We start from the raw sequence: 22,354 nt of genomic DNA, 5'->3' as shown, positions 1-22,354 counted from the left end.
ATACCGATGACCACCTTTATGATCTGAAGAAAATGAAAGGAATTAAAAGATAAGTTGTTCAGGGTCAGGACAAGATTGGCCAAGCAAAGAAGGGTGGTAGTAAATGGGGATGGTTCAGACCATTGTTGCAGGCAGAAACAGAAAGCCGTGAGATGATCCTGGTTGGGGATGAATGTGTAAAGGAATGTGTGAATGGCAAAGAGGAGGCAGCTGCAGCCTGCAAACTGGAAATTCCAAAACTGGCTTAAAGCATCAGAGAAACTGTGGCTAGACTGAACAAGGGGAAAAAAGACCAAGTCAAGGTAGAAAGAGATGAGTTCTGTGGAGCAGGAGCAGGCCTAAACAATGGGTCTGGGCAGTCCTGTTTGTGGATTTTTGGAAGGAGATAGAAGCGAGCTGTGCAGATTGGAATACTATACTGCTTGGAGGCAATGGGGGAATCATCAGATGAAATGAGGTTGGTGACCGTAGTTGATACGATGGCCTGATGCTCCATGGTGGGGCCATAGTCCAGGGGAGATAGCAGGTATCTGAGAGCTGCTGCTCAGCCTGTACAGTGTAGAAGTCAGTACATCAGACTACAACAGAACCACCCTTATCAGCAGGTTTAATAACAAAGTTTGAGTTGGATCTGAGTGCATGGAGTGCAGTCAGTTTGGAGGGAGATAGGTTGGATTAGGTGGGGAGGGAGAGAAATTGAAGCGAATAATGTCATGTCAACAATTCTCAATGAACAGATCATGTGCAGGTAAAAGGCCATAGGGAGGGGTCCATGTGGAGGGAGAGTGTTGGAGGTGGGCGAAGGGGTCTGCAGGACAGGGAGAGGACTCTTGTCCAAAGAAATGGGCACAGAAATGAAAGCGACGGAAGTGTTTGACTTCATGTGGTGCCCAAAATTCATTAAGGTGGGGAAGCACAGGGATAAACTGAGATCTTTGTTGAGTACAAAACATTCAGCATCAAGAGTGGAAGGTTAGGAGATGGTGAATACTCAACAAGAGGTGGGGTTGGGGGAGGGGCTGGAGTCAGAGGGAAGGGGAAGATAGGCAGATGGAGTTTAATTTGGATAAATTCGAAGTATTGCATTTTGGTAAAATAAACAAGGGCAGACATATACAGTTAAAAGTAGGGCCTTTGGTAGTGTTGTAGAAGAGAAAAACCTACAGTGGGGAGTTCAGGTAGATAATTCTTTGAAGTTTGTGTCACATATAGATAGGGTGGTTAAGAAGGCTTGTTTTCATTACTCAGACCTTTGAGTACAGGTGTTGGGACTTTATGTTGTGGTTGTATATGACATTGTTGACACCTCTTCTGGAGTATAGTGTCCAGTTCTGGTTGCCTGTTATAGGAAAGATATTATTTATAGGTTAATAATAACCTGGAGAAGGTTCAGAAAAGACTTACCAGCATGTAACCAGAAATGGAGAATTTGTGTTATAAGGAGAGGCTGGATAGGCTGGGACGTTTCTCACTAGTCCACAGGTGGTCGAGGGGGTGACCTTATAAAAGGCTTATAAAATTATGAAGGGTATAGATAAGGGGAATGACAGATATCTTTTCCCTTGGGTGAGGTATTTCAAAACTAGGGGACAAATTTTAAGGTGGGAAGAGAAAGATTTAAAAAAAGACATGAGGGGTAACTTTTCTTGACACAGATGTTACGCATGTGTCGAATAAACTTCCAGAGGAAGTGGTGGATGTTAATGCATGGAGTTAATTGCCAAAACTGCAGTTAGAACACTATCTGTTTCCTTATACTCTGGAAAGAGTAGGATAAAGAATAAAATTGCCAGAATTTCTGCTTTCTCCTGTTGAAAAGTCGAGAAAGAATTTGAGCCAACAGTGGTAACACTATGAACAAACAGTTGATGCCAATGTCTTTGGTCTCCACAACAAACTGAGCGACTGCCAAAACTCCTCTTTCTGTAAATGATTTGGACTCAAATGAGATATACTGCAACCTTCTTTCCATACTTTACACCAAAATGATCTCCTGACAACATACTTGCATTATCACTGAGTCACTTATTATTGCTTACATTATTGCTTACCTCCACCCCACCTCAACTCATTTGCGAATCACTCCTGTCTGGCCTTCCATGTTCTGTCCTCAATAAATTTGAGGTCAATCAAAACAATTCTCAATGTTCTTAATTGCATTAAATCCTTGTATTTGTTGAGTTAAGTAAAAATTCAATTTTAAAGTTCTCATTCTTGATTTCAATCCCATTTTGCATTTAAATTCCATCCTCATTACCATTTGAGATATCTGCCATCTTTTAAGTCTGGCTGCTTGACATCCCCAATTTTTATTGCTCCACCATTTGTCATCTTTTTTTGGCTGTTTTGGGCCCTAAATGTCTGAAATTATCTCCCTTAACCTCTCCTCCACTAATCATTCTATTCTCCTCTAAGGCACTCCACAAAAAAAAGCTACCTCTTCAACCAGGATTTTGGCTATCAACCTCAATATCACTTTATGTGGCTCGATGCTTGTCCTTTGAAGTGCCTTGGGACATTTAGTTATGTCAAAGCTACTATATATAAATTGAAGTTGTTATTGTACTACGTTGAGGCTCACCTATAGAAAACTCCAATTCAAATTAGCAAATGAACAGTAATTGCCGTTCATGAGGCATTTATCCAACGACAGTCACAATCCTCAGCCCAGGAAATGAGAAACTTTTCGAATAAGTAAAATTCTGTGCCATTTTGTGTGTTATGGGCTTGATAGATTGTATCAATCAATAGGATGCATTACCATACTGAATGATTCCTTGCACTGCAAGATCCTGTTTCTTTGGGGAGGCATTGAACACTCGTCACATCTTTTTGAAGCAGTGTCATCCATACATATTCTCTTTGAGGTCAGAGAGCAATAGATGAGTGAACAAAACCACAAGCATTTTAATGTTTAAGAAACAGATCACAGAATTTAGGAATTTCACATCTTGATGTTGGAAAAGCATTTGGCTTGACATTTTAACCCTCATTTTCAATTTCGAAAAATTTGATGGAACGGATTTAAATCACCACATTCAATTTGGTTTCACATTTCCCCATGTGTTCAGTACAAACCTTTAGGTGTCCGTTCTGTAAACTCAGGGTCAAAATAAAAGGTATCATCTGGCCTGGCCACAGCTGGTTTGAATGGTGGCTTCAGTTCCCTTCGGTAGAGTTTCTAGAAGCATAAGAAACTATTTTAAATGCTGCAAATCATTACTGTCCTGACTTATTATTCTCATTAAATGTTTCGCTAGATATTTATGGCTTTGGGTGAAGAGTGGAATCCACTTACTCTGCTGGCACTCAGTGCCAAAGCACTAAGCACATCCATGAAAGGAAAGCATAGTCAAATTCAAGTAAATTCCACACTTTTCTACCACAAATTCCCAAGTCATGAATCCATTCATACACAGCGAAGCCCAATCTACATTTTCCTAGACATATGAAACAATAATTAGATGCAACATGCAAGGCACACTTTCCTCACCAAGCACTTCCAATTCAGATGTAGTACTAATCAGATGTTGGATATCATTCCCTCTGCATCAACAATGTTCCTGTCCCCATCAGTATGGGTGTAGAAGTTTAATTTTTCCACTCTAGCTGATCTTATTGTCTTTGAATGAGAAAATGTATGCCAAGTTACATGTTATTTTGGCTCACAGGCCCACATATATGCACTAAAATAACTGCCACAACTTCCTTTGTTTGGAACCTTCCCAATTGTTAGATAAGAAGTTTCTGTTTCATCAGTTCATAATTGTAAGAAACCAGAAGTCAGACTTGAAAAGGGCAAAATTATAAACCATTGTACCATTTCTGAGAACTAATTTTATCAGAAATGAAGGAAGCTTACTCACAATTTTCAAACAGCTCCATATGCAATAAACACAAACCACTGAGTTTCTTAAAGTGTCAGTTGGCAAGTTTACAGTAAATGTGTATTAAATTAATGCTGAGAGGTGGCTGCAGGTGAGAGGAAGATGCCACCGAGAGCAGTCACCATCAGCCACCATTGTCTAAACAATATACTGACTCAAAATGATTGTGATTTCCCAGTGATTTTTGGGCAGAATAACTTCCACTGAATTTTATTACATCCTGCCATACTATGCATTGTCAGTGAATCACAAGTTATGTATTCAAGTGCTCACCACTGAAATTAAGAAATTACCTTTAACAAAAATGAAAATAAAATGGAAATCAAATGACTGTCCCAGGGTGGTTAACTCCTGAAGGACCTATTGGTTACTCTCAGTAGTCAAAATATTAGTTAACCATTTGACAGGACTTGATGTCAACCAAGCTTACCTCTCTCCCAGTTGCTATTAAACAGTTGTGCTGAAATATGACATTCTGATTTTAAGAAACACGTTCATGATCCAGGAAAGTATTCCACCACAGCCAGCTGCTTGGATACAAATGCTTTCTAATTGCACTAGACAGTCAATGAGAATGGCAATGGTTTAACATGAGAATGGTGGTTTCAAAAGCAGTCCCAGCTTTACACTGGTTAACTGGAGACAGAAGGATCACGATGTGGCAAACACATCAAGTTCTGTATTCAGTACTGGATTATGAATTCAACTCTAATCAATCACAGCAATCAAGCCCACTTTCCACATTGATTTTTGTTGAGGTGTAGTAGACCATAAAATGTAAAAGCAAATATTAGACCATTCAGCCCATCAGTGATGGCTGAGGGGACACATAGAGCTGTACAGCATGGAAGCAGACCCTTCAGTCCAACTTGTCCATGCCAACCAGATATCCTAAATTAATCATATTTGTCCAAACCTTTCCTATCCATTCAGATGCCTTTTAAATGTTGTAATTGTACCAGCCCCCACCACTTCCTCTGGCAGCTCATTCCATACATTCACCACCCTCTGTGCAAAAAGTTTGCAGATGATAAAAAGATAGGTGGAGGGAAAGGTAGTACTGAGGAGGTGCGGACGCTGAAGAAGAATTTATACAGATTGGGAGAGTGAGCAAAGGAGTAACTGATGGAATACAATGTGGGAAAGTGTGAAGTCATGCACTTTGGTAGGGAGAATAGAGGCATAGACTATTTTCTAAATAGGGAGAAAATTCAGAAATCTAAAGTGCAAAGGAACTTGGGAGTCCTAGTCCAGATTCTCATAAAGTAAACTTACAGGTTGAGTCAGTAGTTAGGAAAGCAAATGCAATGTTGGCATTTATTTCACAAGGACAAGAATATAGAAGTAGGGACATACTCCTGAGGTTTTATAATGCTCTGGTCAGACCACATTTAGAATACTGTGAGCAATTTTGGGCCCCATATCTCAGAAGAATGTACTGCCCTTACAGCGGGTCCAGAATAGGTCCACAAGAATAAACCCAGGAATGAAAGGCTTAACATATTAGGAATGTTTGAGGACTCTGGCTCTATATTCTGCTGAGTTTAGAGAATGAAGGAGGATCTACTTGAATTTTACAGAATATTGAATGGCCTGGATAGAGTGGACGTTGACAAGATGTTTCCATCAGCAAGACAGACTAGGACCCAAGGGCAGAGGCTTAGAATAAATGGAAGACCCTTTAGAATGGAGATTAAGAGAAACTTCTTCAGCCAGAGAAGTGGTGAATCTATGGAGGCCAGGTCGTTGAGTACATTTAAGACAGAGAAGTTCTTGATTGTTAAAGGGATCAAAGCTTATGGGGAGAAAGTGAGAAAATGGTGTTGAGAAATCGTGCCCCTCTCAATATAAACCTATGCCCTTAGTTTTGGACTCCCCCATCACTTGGCTATACACCCTATAAATGCCCCTCATGGTTTGATGATTCTTTATAAGGTCAACACCTTCACCAACACCCCCCCCCCCCCCCCCCCCCCCCCCCGCCGCCAAATCAGCCTCTGATGCTCCAGGGAAAATAGCACCAGCCTATTCAGCCTCTCCTTATAGCTCAAACCTCTAACCCTGGCAACATCCTTGTAAACTTTTTCTAAACCCTTTCAAGTTTCACAACATCCTTCCTATAGGACGGAGAACAGAACCAAACGAGGTACTCCAAAAGTGGCCTGTATAGCTGCAACATGACCTCCCAACTCCTATAGACGAAAGTGAGTATTGCAGATGCTAGAGATTAGAGTCAAGAGTGTGATGCTGGAAAAGCTCAGCAGGTCAAGCAGCATCCGAGAAGCAAGAAAATCGAAGTTTCAGGCATGATGAAGAGCTTTTGGCCAAAACATTGATTTTCTTGTTCCTTGGATGCTGCCTGACCTGCTGTGCTTTTCCAGCACTGCGCTCTTGACTGCCAACTCCTATCCTCAATGCATTGACCAATGAAGGCAAGCACATAAGAAACCTTCTTCACTATCCTATCTACCTGTGACTCCACTTTCAAGGAAATATGAACCTGCACTCCAAGGTCTCTTTGTTCAGCAACACTCCCCAGGATCTTGCCATTAAGTGTATAAGTCCTGCTCTAATTTGCCCTTCCAAAATGTAGTACCTCACATTTATCTAAATCAAACTCTATCTGCCACTCCTCGGCCCATTGGCCCATCTGATCAAGGTCCCGTGTTATTCTCAGGTAACATTCTGCGTTGCCCACTACACCAACAATTTTGGTGTCATCTGCAAACTTACTAATGATAACTCCTATGTTCACATCCAAATCATTTATATAAATGATAAAGAGCAGCAGATGTAACACCAATCCTTGTGACACATTGCTGGTCACAGGTCTCCAATCTGAAAAAGAACCCTCCACCACCACCCTCTGTCTTCTACCTTAAAGTCAATTTTGTATCCAAATGGCTAGTTCTCCATGTATTCCACGTGAACTTGCTTTGCTAACCAATCTACCATGCACAGCTGTGTTAAACGCCTTGCTGAAATCCATATAGACAACGTCTACTGCTCTGCCTTCATCAATCTTCTTCATCACTTCTTCAAAAAACTTGATTAAGTTAGTGAGACATGATTTCCCATGCACAAAGCCATGTTTACTATCTCTAATCAGTCCCTGCCTTTCGAAATACATGTAAATCATGTCCCTCAGAATCACCTCCAACAACTTATCCACCACTGATGTCAGGGTCACTGATCTATAGTTCCCTGGCCTTTCCTTACCATCTTTCTTAAATAATGGCACCACATTAGCCAACTTCCAGTCCTCCAGCACCTCATCTGTGTCTATCGATGATACAGATACCTCATCAAAGGACCCACCAAGCACTTCCCTAGCTTCCCACAAAGGTCTGGGTACACCTGATCAGGTTCCTGGGATTTATCCATCTTTATGCATTTTAAGACATCCAACACCTCCTTTTCCGTAATATGGACACTTTTCACGATATCATTATTATATCTACAAGTGCTCCCGTTCCATATCCTCCTCCACAGTAACACTGATGCTAAATACTTCTTTAGTATTTCATCCATCTTCTACAGTTCCAGACATAAGTGGCCTTGTTGATCTTTAAGGGACCCTATTCTCTACCTAGTTACTCTTTGTCTTTAATGTATTTGCAGAATCTCTTTGGATTCTCCTTAACATGTTTTGCCCTCATACCCTTCCATGGATCCACTCAATCCCAGCTGTCTACACCTGACATATGCCTTCTTTTTTCTCTTGATCAGAGCCTCATTTTCTCCAGTCATCCAACATTTCCTGTACCTACTCTTCATACCAACTGGAATATACTGTCTCTGGACTCTTGTTATTCCATTTTTGAAGGCCTTCCAATTTAGAGCCGTTCCTTTATTTGCAAACAGTCCCTCCTAACCAAGTTTTGAAAGTTCCTACCTCATGTAGACAAAATTGGCTCTCCTCTAATTTAGAACTTTAACTTTTATATCATATATATTTCCTTTTCCACAACCATTTTAAAACTAATAAAAATTTGATCACTGCTCCAGAGTGCTCCCCAATGATACCTGAGTCATCAGACCTGCCTTATTTCCCAAAATAAAGTAAAGTTTTGCTCCTTTTCTAATAGGTACATCCATATACTGAAAAAGAAAATTTTCTTGCACACAATTAACAAATTCCTTTCCATCTAAGCCCTTAACACTATGGCAGTCCTAGTCTACGTTGGAAAGTTAAAATCTCCTGACATTCCAACAGAAATTTGCTTCTCAATTTCCCGCTGACTATTGAGGGTCTATAGTACAATCCCAATAAGGTGATCATTCCCTCTTTATTTCTCAGTTCCACCTAAATAACTTCACTAGACATAATCCCGAGAATATCCTCCCTAAGTACAGCCGTAATGTTATCCCTAACCAAAAATGCCACTCCTCTTCTTCTCTTGCACCTCTTTCTATCCTTCCTATAGCATCGAGACCCTGAAACACTAAGCTCCCAGTCCTGACCATCCCTGAGCCATGTTTCTTCTGAGTAAAGGTCACTGGACCCAAAACGGTAATTCTGATTTCTCTTCACAAATGCTGCCAAACCTGCCAGGTTTTTTTATTCCAGCAATTTTGACTTTTACTCCTCAGATACTGTCCCAGTTAGTGTTCATATGCAATCAGACTTGGATAGGCAGGATTTGGCTGGTAAGTAGCAATTAAACTTCATGTTACACAAGAACCAGGCAAAGGTCATCTTCAATGAGAGAATCAAACCATCTCCCCATGACATTTATAAGTATCATCATTACAGAGTACCCCTCCATCAGCATCCGGGGTTGCCAGTGATCAGATTGTTAAGTGGACCAGCCGTACAAATATAGTGGCTACAAGAGTGGGTCACCTCTCAACTCCCCAAGCCTGTCCACTATTATAAAACATAAGTGAGGAGTGTGATCGAATGTTCTCCACTTGTCTGAAATCAATGCAGCTCCAAAACCACTCAGGAAGTTCAACAGCATCAAGGACAAATCAACCCACTTGATTTGTCACTTCATCCACCACCTTATATATCCGTTCCTCCATCACTGGCTCGGTGTTAACAGTCCCTTTCAAACCCACAAATGCTAACACCTAGAAAGATCAGATAACACATGCTAGAGAACACCGTTATCTGCAAAGACCCCTCAAAGCCACATACCATTATGACAATGAACTATATTGATTTCTCTTCACTGTTGCTGGATCAGAATCCTCATCAGTGATACGGGTATACCTGCACTACATGGACAAGAACAGCGCAAGACAGCAGTTCATCAATACCTACTCAAACGAAATAAGGCATTGTCAACACATTTTGGTCATCTCACATACACTCATTTTATGAAGGAATTAAAAGTATCGTTCTGAAGCGATCCTTTCAAGATTACACACATACTGTGCTGTAGCCCTCAAACAGAGCATTTCACTTGGCTGTGCACTTCAGGTGCCTTTATTGCAAAATTTGATTGCAATAGTTCAAGAAGGACGCTCATCTTTAGAAGCAACTGATTAGATTAGATTCCCTACAGTGTAGAAACTGACCCTTTGGTCCAACAAGTTCACACCGACCCTCCGAAGAGTAACCAACCCAGACCTATTTCCCTCTGACTAATGCACCTAACACTATGGGCAATTTAGCATGGCCAATTCACCTGACCTGTACATCTTTGGACTGTGGGAGGAAACTGGACCACCTGGAGGAAATCCATGCAGACACAGGGAGAATGTGCATATTCCACACAGACAGTCACCTGAGCTGGAATCAAACCTGGGACCTTGTGAGGCAGCAGTGCTAACCACTGAGCCAACGTACCACCCAAAGGTGAGGTGGGCAATAAATCCTGATCCAGCTAGCCATGCCCAGATCCTATAAGTGAGTTAAAAAGAATCCCTGAACTGGAAAAACTAGCAATTTTATTTTTCCATGTCCAATCAATGGCTTCAGAAATTATAGAAGAGACTTTGTCTGAATTTCACCATTAAGTATTGGCACTTACATTCCAATCTATGTTTGTGAAGAATGGTTGACGCTTGATTTCCTCTACACCATCCACGCCAGCTCCTAAAAACATGTAAAGTTATAATGGTCAACTGTCAGTCCACTTCTTTAATGCTCCAATATTTCAGGTTCATGGCCCTTCATTAATCATAATCTAACAAACTCAATATAATCCACCCAAAACATTAGTCTGATTTTAGGGCTCCCTGCAAATAGGAGGGCCATCAAATGAATTGGTTGCTGATAGCTCAATTAAGGTCCTTAAGTGAGCAAAATATATCCGCTTATGGCCCTCATCCCACCAAACATGATTAAAGTTTCCACTTTTGTTTCAAGTATTATTCTTGAGTGTACTGCTAACTAGTGAAAGAGGAACTTCTTCCTGGGGTTCCTGTTATCAAGTGGAGGCAACTAGCACCCTCACAGTTTTCCTTCCTCATTTTCAACTCACCTTAAATCTATCTAACATGCACCTCCAACCCCCTTGCTTTGGAAATTACGCATTTATGGTTCTTGCCAGGCACACAAAACTTACCATATATATCATTTCTCAATCGCTGCACATAATACTCAAAAACTTTACCAGAATTAAATCTACCTCAATGACTTTTAAATGAAGAATTACTGCCTTCTTCCACCACATTCAATGGCTGAATTGTTTGGGTATTGTTAGCTGGTCCTTCAACTGTCAAGATTCTAAACTCTGGAATTGCTTCCATAAATTTATTTGACTCTCTTTCATTTTGTTAATGATCCTTAAAACATATCTCTTTGATCGTGTTTTTGGTCATCTGTCCAATGTCTAAAATGGCCCAGTGTCACATTTTGTTCAATTTTAGTAGTAGTTTTGGGCACTTTACTTTGTTAATAGTGCTGCATAAATACAAATTGTGTGAAGGAATAGAGTTATATATTGAGGCTTTCAGACGAACTGAAATAGAAGGAACATAGAAGTTGTCTAGACAGGGACAAATGTTGGAAAAGAATATAGGCAACTTAATCAAGTGGGTAAAATATGGTATATGGAGTCCAATTTGGGAAGCATGACTTTAATCACTTTAAATCCAAAAAAAGATATAATGGTTATTTTTAATGCCAAGAAATTTGGAATTGTGGACAAGGGAAGATTTTAGGTAACCAAATAAACATAACTGGCCCACAGTAATCAAAAAGATCAAAACGCTTGCCTCTCAAAGAAAATTAGAATACAAAAGGAGGCAAGTTTTACCTCACATGTCCAGAACCTTGCTCAAATCCCATATTTCCTGAACTATTTCCAAGTCAACTATATCCTTCCTCAGGTAAGGAGATGAAAACTGCACAATTGTAAACAGACTTTATACTTCTGTGCTCCAGTTCATTTGCAAAAGAAAACTTAACATTTGCCTTTGTCACTGCTTTCTGTTTCTGAATATAATAACATTCTGAGTTTATTGTATGAGATCACTCAAATTCGCTGAATGTTTAAATTTCATGAATTTGTTCATTCAGTATGTATGTCACTGGCTGGACCAGCATTTACAATATTGCTGAGCCCTAACTGTTACAGTGAAGGGATTGGCAATATCGTTCTCAGTCAGGGTAGTGTGGAACTAGGAGTGGACATTGTAGGCTGTAAAGAGGTCAGGAGCTGAGAGGCCTGGGAGGAACCCAAACTTAGTGTTAATCAGCTGATTATTGCCAAGCAAATGCCACTTAATAGCAGAGAAACAAGAGAATTCGTGTTCAACATCAGATTTAAACTCATCTGTGATCAGCATCTGTTCAGTAGCCCAATCAGCCAAGTCCAGTCCAATGGTTACCTAGTCTGTTGGCAGGATTTCTCTTGAAAAGTGCTCGTAACAAACTTTGGGCTTCAGGACTCAAGAATTGAGGCATTCCCAATTTAGCCCTAGAAAAAGAATTTGCATACAGTTAAATACCAAATACATCTGAACCTTCCAGAGACTTTCCTCCATAATAACCATGAAAAATCCAAACATGACAGAATTTGTACTTAACACATCAATGAAATAATTAAAGAACTTCTAACTTTATAGTTTTCTGTTCTAGATAATGCTTTACTTTGACATGAACAATAACAATCTAGGATCACTAATGGAATTTTCATGCTACAATAATTTTTGAGAAGCCCAATGTATAAAACAGATTTGTGTAAGCAGATGTCACTGAGCTATTTAACATACACTAATGGCACACAACAAAAATCAAAGATGCCACTTGAAAACACTATGCTGATATTTCAATTATGATCACTCGATAATTTAATTGCCCAAAGTCAGAAATCATACTGGATCATATAGAGCTTGCTTTATCTTTTTTGAATGTCTAAAACAGATTGGCATAGGAGATAGTTCAACTTGGTAATTCTGAAATAAGCTGTTTTACTTTGTTAAAGCAGCAATGTGAAATCTAGGTATGAAGGATTGAGGGTCTGTTGTGGTTCAATAGGCAGTACTCTGGCCTCTTAATCACAAGGCTTTGGATTGAAGTCCCTCAGTTGTGCTTATGCACAAGAAAATCGGGACTGACTTTGTAATGCAGGATTGGGGGAGGACTGGACTGTCAGAGTGATAATCTTTCAGTTGAAATGTTAAACTAAGGTCCCTTCTGCTTGCTTGGATATAAAAGATCTGATGGCGCTAGTTGAAGAAGAGTAAAGGAAATATTTCTCCACTGTCCTGGCTAAAATCTATCTGTAAACAACATCCCAATAAATAGATTATTTGGTCATTATCACATTGTTAACCACATTCAGAAATGTTAGCAGAATATGGGTATTGGTCTGTGATGCTGACACAAACAAGTAGAAGGGTGCAAGAAACACAGAATTTATATTCAATTCTTGGATTAGGCAGAAGAAACTCAATGGTTCATCTTGTCCTGTGCATTAAAGGGTTCAATGGTTGACTTGAATGAAGAGAATATTTCTTATTAACAGATTAGTTCTTTCCTCACTCGATCTACCTTAACAATTTAACATTCAACATTGTAGAACACGTAACAGCAGCAAGCTAAATTACAGCCATACCACCAACATTAATGCAGACAATCGTCTTACTTTAAAATGAGTGTCATCGTCTCTTTTCTATCCTTCCCTTGGAATGGCAGGGAACCAGTCAACATCTCAAACTGCCAAGAAACAGGGGACAAACAGAAACATTTCAAACAAGATCAGAAGTTAAACATTAAACTCCACATAACAAAAAAGAGAGTACACGCTTCACAAAAACAACATGTATAAATATTGAGCAGCCTTCATGTTCACCAAAAGAAACCAAGTTTGGAAACTTGGGAATTGCATTAAGCACTAGTGGAATTCAAGTGATAGAAATGGATTTGAGATGCTACTTTCTCAATTTCACCTTATGTCACAGGTCTCCTGGTAATATTTGAGTGATGTACTAAGTTGCCAAAGACAAACTTCAACACCATTTAGTTAAAGTGTCCTTGTGACTTGTAGATATTAGATTGGAATATAATTTAAGGAAAGCGGGGAGGGCTGAGAGTGTAAAATTACACAGCAGTAAGCAATGGCACTAAATAAACATACATACCATTAAAACACCATAAGACCACCAGTCAGCACTAAGTGTATGGCCACGTCGATTAACCACCTCAGGAGCCATATACTCAACAGTTCCACAAAATGAATAGGCCTTCTTCTCATGGTCAACAGCTTCCTTGCTCAATCCAAAGTCTTAAAAAAAGTAGTACAACCAAATGTAATCACAACTACTCCAGCCAACAGTTCACTTCAACACTGATTCACTTCAACACTGATTCACTTCAACACTGATTCACTTCAACACTGATTCACTTCAACACTGATTCACTTCAACACTGATTCACTTCAACACTGATTCACTTCAACACTGATTCACTTCAACACCGTCACTACTAATCAGCTTTAATTTAAAAACAAATCACAACCAACAATAGAAAAGAACAACTTTCTTTTAAAGGAAAAGCAATGAAGGAGTTCGAGAGTGGTGCTGAGAAGGAGGTAAACAGATTACAGTTCAGAATCAGAGAACCAAAGACTATGACACATTGTAAAGGGCTGAATATTGCACAAATAAGGGAGGCATGGCTGTGAGGGAAATTTTGTTTTTATATTCACCTGTGGGATGGAAGGGTTCCTGACAAGAAACTATTATCTATCCTTAAATACACTGAAGAAGGTGGTGGGGAGCTGCCTTCTTGAATTGTGCAAGTCCTTAGGGTTTAGAGACACCCACAGTACAATTAGGAAGGAAGTTTTGAGATTTTGCAACAGTGAAGAAATGTGAAAGGCTCTTCTACAGAAAGAGGTTGAGGTCAAAACATTGAATGTTTTCAAGGAGTTAGATATAATTTTTAGGGCTAAATGGCATGGGTAGAATGTGGGAACAGAGTACTGATTTGAATCATTAGCAATGATCACACTGAATAGCAGAGCAGGCTCAAAAGCCCCATTCCTGCTCCTATTTTATATGCCTTTTGGAATGGTGATATATTTTCAAGCCAGAATGGTGTGTGGCTTGGATGGAAACCTGCAGGGGATGGTGTTCTCATGCATTTGTTGCCCTTGTATTCCAGGGGGTAGAGGTGACAAATGTGGAAAGTGCTGAAGGAGGAGCTTGATGGAAGAGCATTCGGGTGAAAGCTCCATTGCTCTTTTATAAAATAGTGCCGTGAGAATCATTCATTTCAATTTGAGAACGCAAATAGGGCATTGGTTTAAAGCCTCATCCAAAAGACAAAAGTCTGTTGTACAGCATGAAGACAGAAAGCACATGACACACAGGTTAGGTGTTTGCCGAATAAAGATACTGTAGAACTCTGTGTAATACAGCAAGAGAAAGTTGAAAACAAAGTTAGAAAATGTAGTGTTTGCAACACTTGGTGGAGAATTAGCAATCTACTTCTAGCAGTTTGAGTGATAAATCATTGGGTATCTTGTTTTTTTTTGTCACTCACCAGTTAACTTAATGTGCCCTTCTTCATCCAGTAGAATACTGAGAAAGGGAAATAAAGTTAAGAGTTAGGGAAAAGATAATATCACTGAAGCAGTCTAATGTTGCAGAAAATGATAATTTTTATATGAAGGATATAGTTTAGGGAATCAGTGCCACTTCATTTCCAGTGACCTTCAAGACAGCAGAGAATCTTGATGTGGGTAGTCAGGGGTGTAGTGATTGTAATGAGGTCAGCCAGAAGGACCTCATAGAATAACCAAACAGGGAGGCCTGGCTGACAGATAAGACCAGGAGTGTAGCCCGGCGGGCATTGTGGGCGATGGCGATGCCCATGCCCGAGGTGGGTAATAGTGGTTCTGTGTCGGGGAGAAACCTCCTGTCGGGAGGCCTCCTGGAGCTGCTGAGACCCGCCGTGAAGGAGGTGGATCATCAGGTTCAGGGAGTGAGGGAGAGTCACCTAGTTCTTCGGGAACAAATCGACAATCTCTCAGCAGAATTGTATAGGATTAATGAAGACCAGAAAGTGTCACTTGACCTGGACCCATATGTTAAAAAGTTGCTGAATGCCCGGCGGAGAGTGGTGCTTGTGAACAACATCTTACAGAATGCCCAGGAACGACTGAGGCGGTTAAACCACAATGTCACAAAGGAAACAGCTCGTTGTAAAGCCGTGCTGGAGTCTGGATTACTAATTCCTGGTTCTCCAAGCAAATGAAGACAGCTTGTGAAAATCCAAATGACCACAACTGCTACCATTAGTGAAGATGCATTGACCTGTATGTCGATTCACTCAGCTGTGATGCTTGAAGCACACAAACCAAGATTTAATTGATAGCTTATTTGGAGTGGAAGTGGGTAAAGGTTCAAACCTATCACAATAGTGTACAGTTCCTAATCTCAGTTATCGATCACAGAGGCCTCATTTGGTACAACCATAATAAACTTCATCTGAGGTCAAAAATGGGTGATGGGATACCGGGCCCTATGGAGTTACTTCAGTGGCAACAAGAGTTGAATTACTGACGTAACCATGCAAAAGCATGCCCAGCTGGACTTCAAACAAGCATTACAACTGGTTTTATCAATGGAAAATGTGGCAAGTGAAGCACGTGAATGCAGGGTATTCCAATAGAAGTGGACACCTTTGCCAGGCTGACTGAGCTTGTGGTTCACCACTTGAGTGAATGCAATTGCATAGCCTGAACTGAGGGATTCTAGGTTAGCCTACAGCAGAACCCCAAAACAAAGACAAGCTTCAGCCAAACAGTTAAAAATGTTCTTCATGATCTGAACCAGCAAGCCATTGCAGTTGCTGCCAGTATATGGACTCAAGTCAGCAAAGGAGTACCAGTAGATCTAAATTGGGTAAGAGAACTCATAGGCCAACATCCAGGAGAGTGCACATCTGCACCTAGTTTGGAACAATTAAATTGCTTAGCAACATCCAAATCAGAACCAATCAAAATAAACTTCGAGTTAAATGGTTACATGGTTCGAATGGAGATAGATGTCGGAATGGTCATTTCAGTGATCACAGAACCAGTCTTTAACAAAATTCGCTCTTGCGTCCAACTCTAAGATTTGTGCAAGACCTTGCCTAGACTGAAAACATAAACCAGGAACCTTTACAGATTAAGGGTACAACTTTGGTTCTGATCTTTTTTAAGAAGAAGCTGGTTCAGTTTCCACTAATTATAGTAAAAGTCTCGGGCCCACACCTGATGGGGCGAAATTGGTCAAGAAAGATTCACTTAGATTGCCTCAACAAAACCAGTCCAGTTTGCAGAATGGACAGCACTAATTGTATTGGTTTTGAAGCCTGACAGGTCAGTATCACCTTTGTGGGGATTTCAAATGAACGGTAAGACAGTTTCTGCAGCTGGAGAAATTCCCAATCCCTCACAAAGAGCATTTATATGCAAAACTGGCAGGGGGACTGTCCTTCACAAAGCCAGACATGAGCCATGCGTACTTGCAGTTGCAGTTAGATGAGGATACCCAGAAGTATGTTAATAGTTAATACCCATAGGGTTTGTACCAATACACGAGACTGCCATTTGGGGTATCACCTGCCTGTGCAATTTTTCAGGGGACAATGGAGAACATTTTGCAAGGTCTACCACAGGTTGCCACTTATCTAGAAGATGAGCTAATAATATGGAAGACATATAAGGAGCAATTAGAGAACTAGTACATAGTCCTTGGATGTTTTCCCAGGCAGACATTTGCCTTAGAAGGGAAAAATCTGTGTTCCAGGCAGTCCAAGTGACCTACTTGGTCTATAGAGTTGACAAGACCTGGATGCACCTGCAGGAAGACAAAGTGAGAAGGATCAAAGGTGCCCATGTCTGTACCAGAGCTTAGGTCTTTACTTGAGCTGGTTAATTATTACAGAAAGTTCATACAAAACCTAGCTTCCTCCTGGCATCTTTGCATCAATTCTTAAAAAAGGGTCAGCCTTAGAAATGGTCACAAAGCCAAACCAAAGCCTTCAGGGAAGTGAAGAAATAGCTATTATCCTTTAAACTGTTGGCACATTATGATCCCAAGGAAGATCTGGTACTGACATGTCATGCCTCCCCATATGGCATCAGGGTACTATTAGCTCATAAATGGCCCAAAGGAGAGGAATGCACAATGCCATATAAATCCAGGACTTCAGCTAATGCAGAGTGTAAATACATCCGGATAGAGAAGGAAGGTTTGGTGGTCATATGTGGAGTCAGGAATTTCCACCAATACCTTTATGGGCACCACTTACTAATAATAAGACAACAAACCCCTTCTAGGTCTACTTAAAAAGGATAAGGCAGTGTCATCCATAGCTTCAGATGAATCCTTTGGTGGGCTCTAACACCAATTACATGCATTACATTTTGGAACTCTATCTGGAAGGCCAAGTAGCAAATACAGATGCATTGAGCTACATCCTGCTGGCAGATACACCTAGAGTAGTACTGCCACTGGAATGATTTTCAATTTTCTGGACAACATTTCCAGTCACAGCTGACAATATCAGACTTTGGACACAGAAAGATCTGGTCCTGGTAAAACTGAAACAACTGGTGATGATGGGGGAAACCAAAGGGCTATCGCAACCAGAATTGAAACTTTTTTGGACCGGGAGATACCAATTACAGGAAAGGACAGCATATTATTATGGGGAACAAGAGTGATTGTCCTGAGCAAAAGATCGCTGCCAGATCCTGGCTGAACTCCAACAAGCCATCCAGGGGTTTCAAACTAAGATGCTGGCAAGAAGTTATGTATATCTGCCAGGATTGGAAGCAGACACAGACACATTGGCGGGGCAGTGCATGGAGTGCCAATAAGGATAAAAAGTACCACTAGCAACGCACACATATCCTTGGGAATAGCCGGATAAACCCTGGACTCAGTTACATGTTGACTATGCACGTCCTTTCATGGGCTCAACGTTCTTAGTCATTGTGGATGCTCATTCAAAGTGGCTGGATATGCATAGAATTCATTCATTAAACACAGAGACAATGATAGATAAGGTGCACGCATTCTTTGCAATACACAGATACCTGGAAGTGTTGGTCATCATTTACCAGGAGGGAATTTGAGGATTTCTTAAAGTTGAATGGTATTCAACGATATAAGGACAGTTCTGTACCATCCATTATCTAATGGTCTGTTAGAAACAGAAGTCCAAACTTTGAAGACAAGCTTAAAGAAACAGTCTACTGCTTCACTAGATACCAAACTGTCCTGGTTCCTATTTGATTATAGGACCACTCCTCATGCAACTACAGGGATAGCTCCAGCAGAGTTGCTAATGAGGAGAAGACTCCGCACTAAGTTACATCTGATCTTCCTGGATCAGGAAGGAGGGTGAAACAGCATCAGGAAGGCCAATGCCAGACACAAGTCTCTGCTAAGTGAGAGAGACAGTTTACTTCAGGGAATGGAATCTGGTGTAAAAACTATGGAAAGAGCCCTGCGTGGACCACAGGCTGACATCAGGTCAGGTCCAGAGACATATAAAGTTCAGGTAGGTGCAACGGTCGTGGACCATGAGAAAGCTGCAAACTTGCAAACAGTGGCGGAGTAAAACATGCCTGGCTTATCAACAGCCTTTCTAACTGCTGCAGAACCTGTAGATTCTCCCTCTCTGTCAAGTGTTAAAGATACCTCGGAATCTGAGATGGACACTGCAAATGTTGCTGCCTGAAGAAGAGAATGAATTTCTTCTGAGACACTCTGGGCACAAGAGACAAGTTACCATGCGTTGCACACACCTGTATCAGAGACAGAGTTGAAGGAACCTGACCCGGTGCTAAAACACCCCAGAAGGTGCTACAAAAACAACTGGCATTTGTCCTCAGATTCAGAAGGGCAGGGATGTAGTGATTGTAACGAGGTTAGCAAGGTGGGCGTCAGAGAATATGAGTTCCCTGATTGGACCTGTTAATCTGGTTCAAACAGGAAGCCCTGGCTGACAGATATAAATAGGAGTTTCAGACATCCTGTTCACTCTGAGAGCTGGCTCAAGGGGAGCTGAATCAGTGTCAAGGACTCTCACATGTAAATGAAAGTGACGGGATACCAGTCCCTGTAGAGTTATTTCAAGGGGCATACTTGAAATGCTGATGCTGTAATTAGAACTGAAAGATGATTTTAACACTTTGTCAGGGGGAGTTTCACACTGCATGCACCTACTAACAAGGTAGGAGACACTGAATGACCAGATGAAGTCATGGCATGTGTCAAAACATAACTTGAAATTCCCTCATGGTCTAGAAGATGAATGAATGCCTTATCAAGGAGTGCGACGGCCTCCCCAGTCTCCATCCCATTTAATCAATAAATACCTTAATTTCCAAACCCATCTCTGAACCCTGAAAGCACCAAGAAATCTAACACACAACCCATCCATCTACCAAATGGCAGCTCGCAACCCCACAGTATATTTACTCATTTTACCTTGGCCAGAATGACCATTTTTGGTTGGTCTTTTCAGGGAAGTCACTGTGAAGCACTTAAATTCACTAAATCAAATGACAAAAAGAAAGCAACCTTCTACCAAATAATTTGAAAATGTGCATCAAATTAAAACTTGCAATATGGATTCTATGTTAGAGATGAGCTGCTGTTGCCCATGCTAAATCTTAGATTCACAGAATCATACAGTGGAAATAGACTCTTCGGTCCAATTCATCCATGTTGATCAGTCATCCCAATCTGTCCTAGTCCCATTTAGCAGTAGTTGGCCCATATCTCTCTAAACCCTTCTTATTAATAAACCTATCCAGATGCCTTTTAAATGTTGTTATTGTACCTGTCTCCACCACTTCCTCTGACAACTCGTTCTACCCTCTGCTTGAAAAAGTTACTGTCCATGTCTTTTTTAAATCTTTCCCCTCTCAACTTCAACCTGTGCCCTCTAGTTTTGGACTCCCCCACTGTAGAAAAAAAGACCTTGGCTATTCACTGTATCCATGTCCCCCATGATTTTATAATCCTCTATAAGGTTACCCCTTAGCCTCCAAATATGGGAAAACAGCCCCAGCCTATTCAGCCTCTCCCAAAAACTCAAACCTTCCAGGTGACAACCGTGATCTACAAAACTGAGAATAGAGAACAGGTTATACACTGACAGGTGTCAATTGTTCTCTGTTCAATAATCATGGGCTCAATTTTTTCTTAATTCATTCACGGGATGAGGGTGTTGCTGGCTATGCAGCATTTATATCCAAGACTGCAGTAAAGAGTCAACCACATTGCTGTGAGTCTGGAGTCACATGTAGGCCAGACCAGGTAAGGATGGCAGTTTCCTCCCCAAAAGCACATTAGTGAACCAGTTGGGTTTTTCCGACAATCAGCAATTGATTAATGGTCATCATTAGATTCTTAATTCCAGATTTTTAATGAATTCTAATTCGACCATCTGCCATGGTGGAATTTGAATCCAGGTCCCCAAAATGTAATCTAAGTCTCTGGATTAACAGTCTGAAAATAATACCACTCAGCCATCACCTCCCATTTGCACTTATTCTGGGTTCTTCAGTTACTCTTTACATTTACTTGACTAGAGGATGAGCAAGATGAGTGTTTTTGAACACAATCACATTCAGCAGATTTCTTACAGTATATTTTTCAAATTTAATCTAAGCTTCCATACCCCAAGTGTGCAGCACTAGTGCAACAGTCTAATCATCTACCACCTACTTTTCTGGTTTCAGGTCTCTGTAGATGATTCCAAAACTGTGAAGATGGTCCAAGGCTAAAGCCAACTCTGCCAAATATATCTTAACATCCTCTTCTGTGAACATTACCTTAGAGAAAGAGAGTAAAATGGACAGAATTAAAATTCTGGTCATTTCATCAATGATCTTTTGAGAATTGGTGAATGAGGTAAGCTCAATGTCACAACACAGCCTTTTTTGGAAACTGAGATATCCAGACATAATGCTTTCTTTATTTCTGCACTCAAGAAACCTATGGTATTTTTTTTTCTTTTTTTCCCAGTTAACTAAGAATTAATCCAAGTTCCAGAGTTCAATCCAATGTTAAAATTCAATTTAGAAAAAAAACATGTTTTAATTAGCATAAAAGGCAATAAAAAGTGCCCTCGGTACTTAGTGCTCCAACTGAACATAAAAGGGGGCACAGTCAATGCAGGACTGAAGGTATTCTAATTAAAAGCACACAGTATACAAAACAAGTTAAATGATCAAAGTTTGGGAGTTAAATGAGCTTATAGCATCCATTAAAATTGGCAGGTATGAAGTTGTGCATATCACAGAGTCATGGCTATAAGGGGATCATGGCTGGATACACATCCTATCAAAAGGTCAGGCAGATGTGCAGAGGGGTGAAGTTACCTTTTTAGTAAGAAATTAAATTAAATTGATAGCAAGAAGTGTCAGAGTTGGAAACAGTAAAAACTGTATGGGTAGAGTTGAGAAACCACAAAGGCAAAAAAAACCTGATGGGACTTACGTACAGGATTCCTCAGAGTAGTCAGGATGTGGAGAAGAAAATAAATCAGGATGTACAGGCTTCCTACCAGTAGCCAGGATATGGGGAAGAAAACGAATCAGTGATAGAAAAGGGTGACTTCAATATGCAGGTGCATTGGAAAAATAAGGCTGGTCAATGGATCTCAAGAAAAGGAATTTGTGGAATGTCTATGAATAATTTTGAAGCAGTTTGTAGCCAGACCCACTGGGGAACAGGCATTTCTGGATATGGTGATGTATAATGAGTCAGACTCGATAGAGAGTTTAAGGTGAAGGAAACCCTAGGATCAGATTACAAGTTTATTGAATTCATCCTGCAGCTTTACAGTGGAAAGCTGAAATCTGATATAACAGTATTACAACTGAGTAAAGGTAATTGCAAAGACATAAAAAAGGAACTAGCCAGAGTTGATTGGAAGGGGAGCCCTAGCAGAGAAGACAATGAAGTAACAATATCAGGAGTTTCTGGGAATAATTGGGAAGGCACAGCAGAGATTATCTCATGGAGGAAGAAACATACTGTGGGAGGGATAA

The 22,354-nt window shown here is 40.5% G+C and overlaps 2 protein-coding genes across 7 annotated transcripts in view; one reads left to right on the top strand and one right to left on the bottom strand.

Annotated features, from left to right (window-relative positions):
- rps6ka1 (ribosomal protein S6 kinase a, polypeptide 1) overlaps positions 1-22,354 on the bottom strand; it is a 209,648-nt gene that overhangs the window by 45,652 nt on the left and 141,642 nt on the right. For all 6 annotated transcript variants that reach the window (XM_072548211.1, XM_072548212.1, XM_072548213.1 and 3 more), the window contains 7 exons: positions 21,027-21,133; positions 14,833-14,870; positions 13,428-13,570; positions 12,932-13,002; positions 11,673-11,761; positions 9,869-9,933; positions 3,079-3,181 (listed from right to left, as the gene is read on the bottom strand). In XM_072548211.1, coding sequence (XP_072404312.1) covers positions 3,079-3,181; positions 9,869-9,933; positions 11,673-11,761; positions 12,932-13,002; positions 13,428-13,570; positions 14,833-14,870; positions 21,027-21,133 — 616 coding nt within the window. The remainder of the gene's footprint in view (positions 1-3,078; positions 3,182-9,868; positions 9,934-11,672; positions 11,762-12,931; positions 13,003-13,427; positions 13,571-14,832; positions 14,871-21,026; positions 21,134-22,354) is intronic.
- Positions 15,151-15,792, top strand: snapin (SNAP associated protein). Its single transcript, XM_072547846.1, has one exon. The coding sequence runs from the start codon at positions 15,151-15,153 to the stop codon at positions 15,544-15,546; it is 396 nt and encodes a 131-aa protein (XP_072403947.1). The 3' UTR covers positions 15,547-15,792.

The sequence above is a fragment of the Chiloscyllium punctatum genome, chromosome 27 (genome assembly GCF_047496795.1).
Source record: "Chiloscyllium punctatum isolate Juve2018m chromosome 27, sChiPun1.3, whole genome shotgun sequence".
In the NCBI taxonomy this organism is placed as follows: domain Eukaryota; kingdom Metazoa; phylum Chordata; class Chondrichthyes; order Orectolobiformes; family Hemiscylliidae; genus Chiloscyllium; species Chiloscyllium punctatum.
This window is presented reverse-complemented; position numbering and strand designations above follow the sequence as displayed.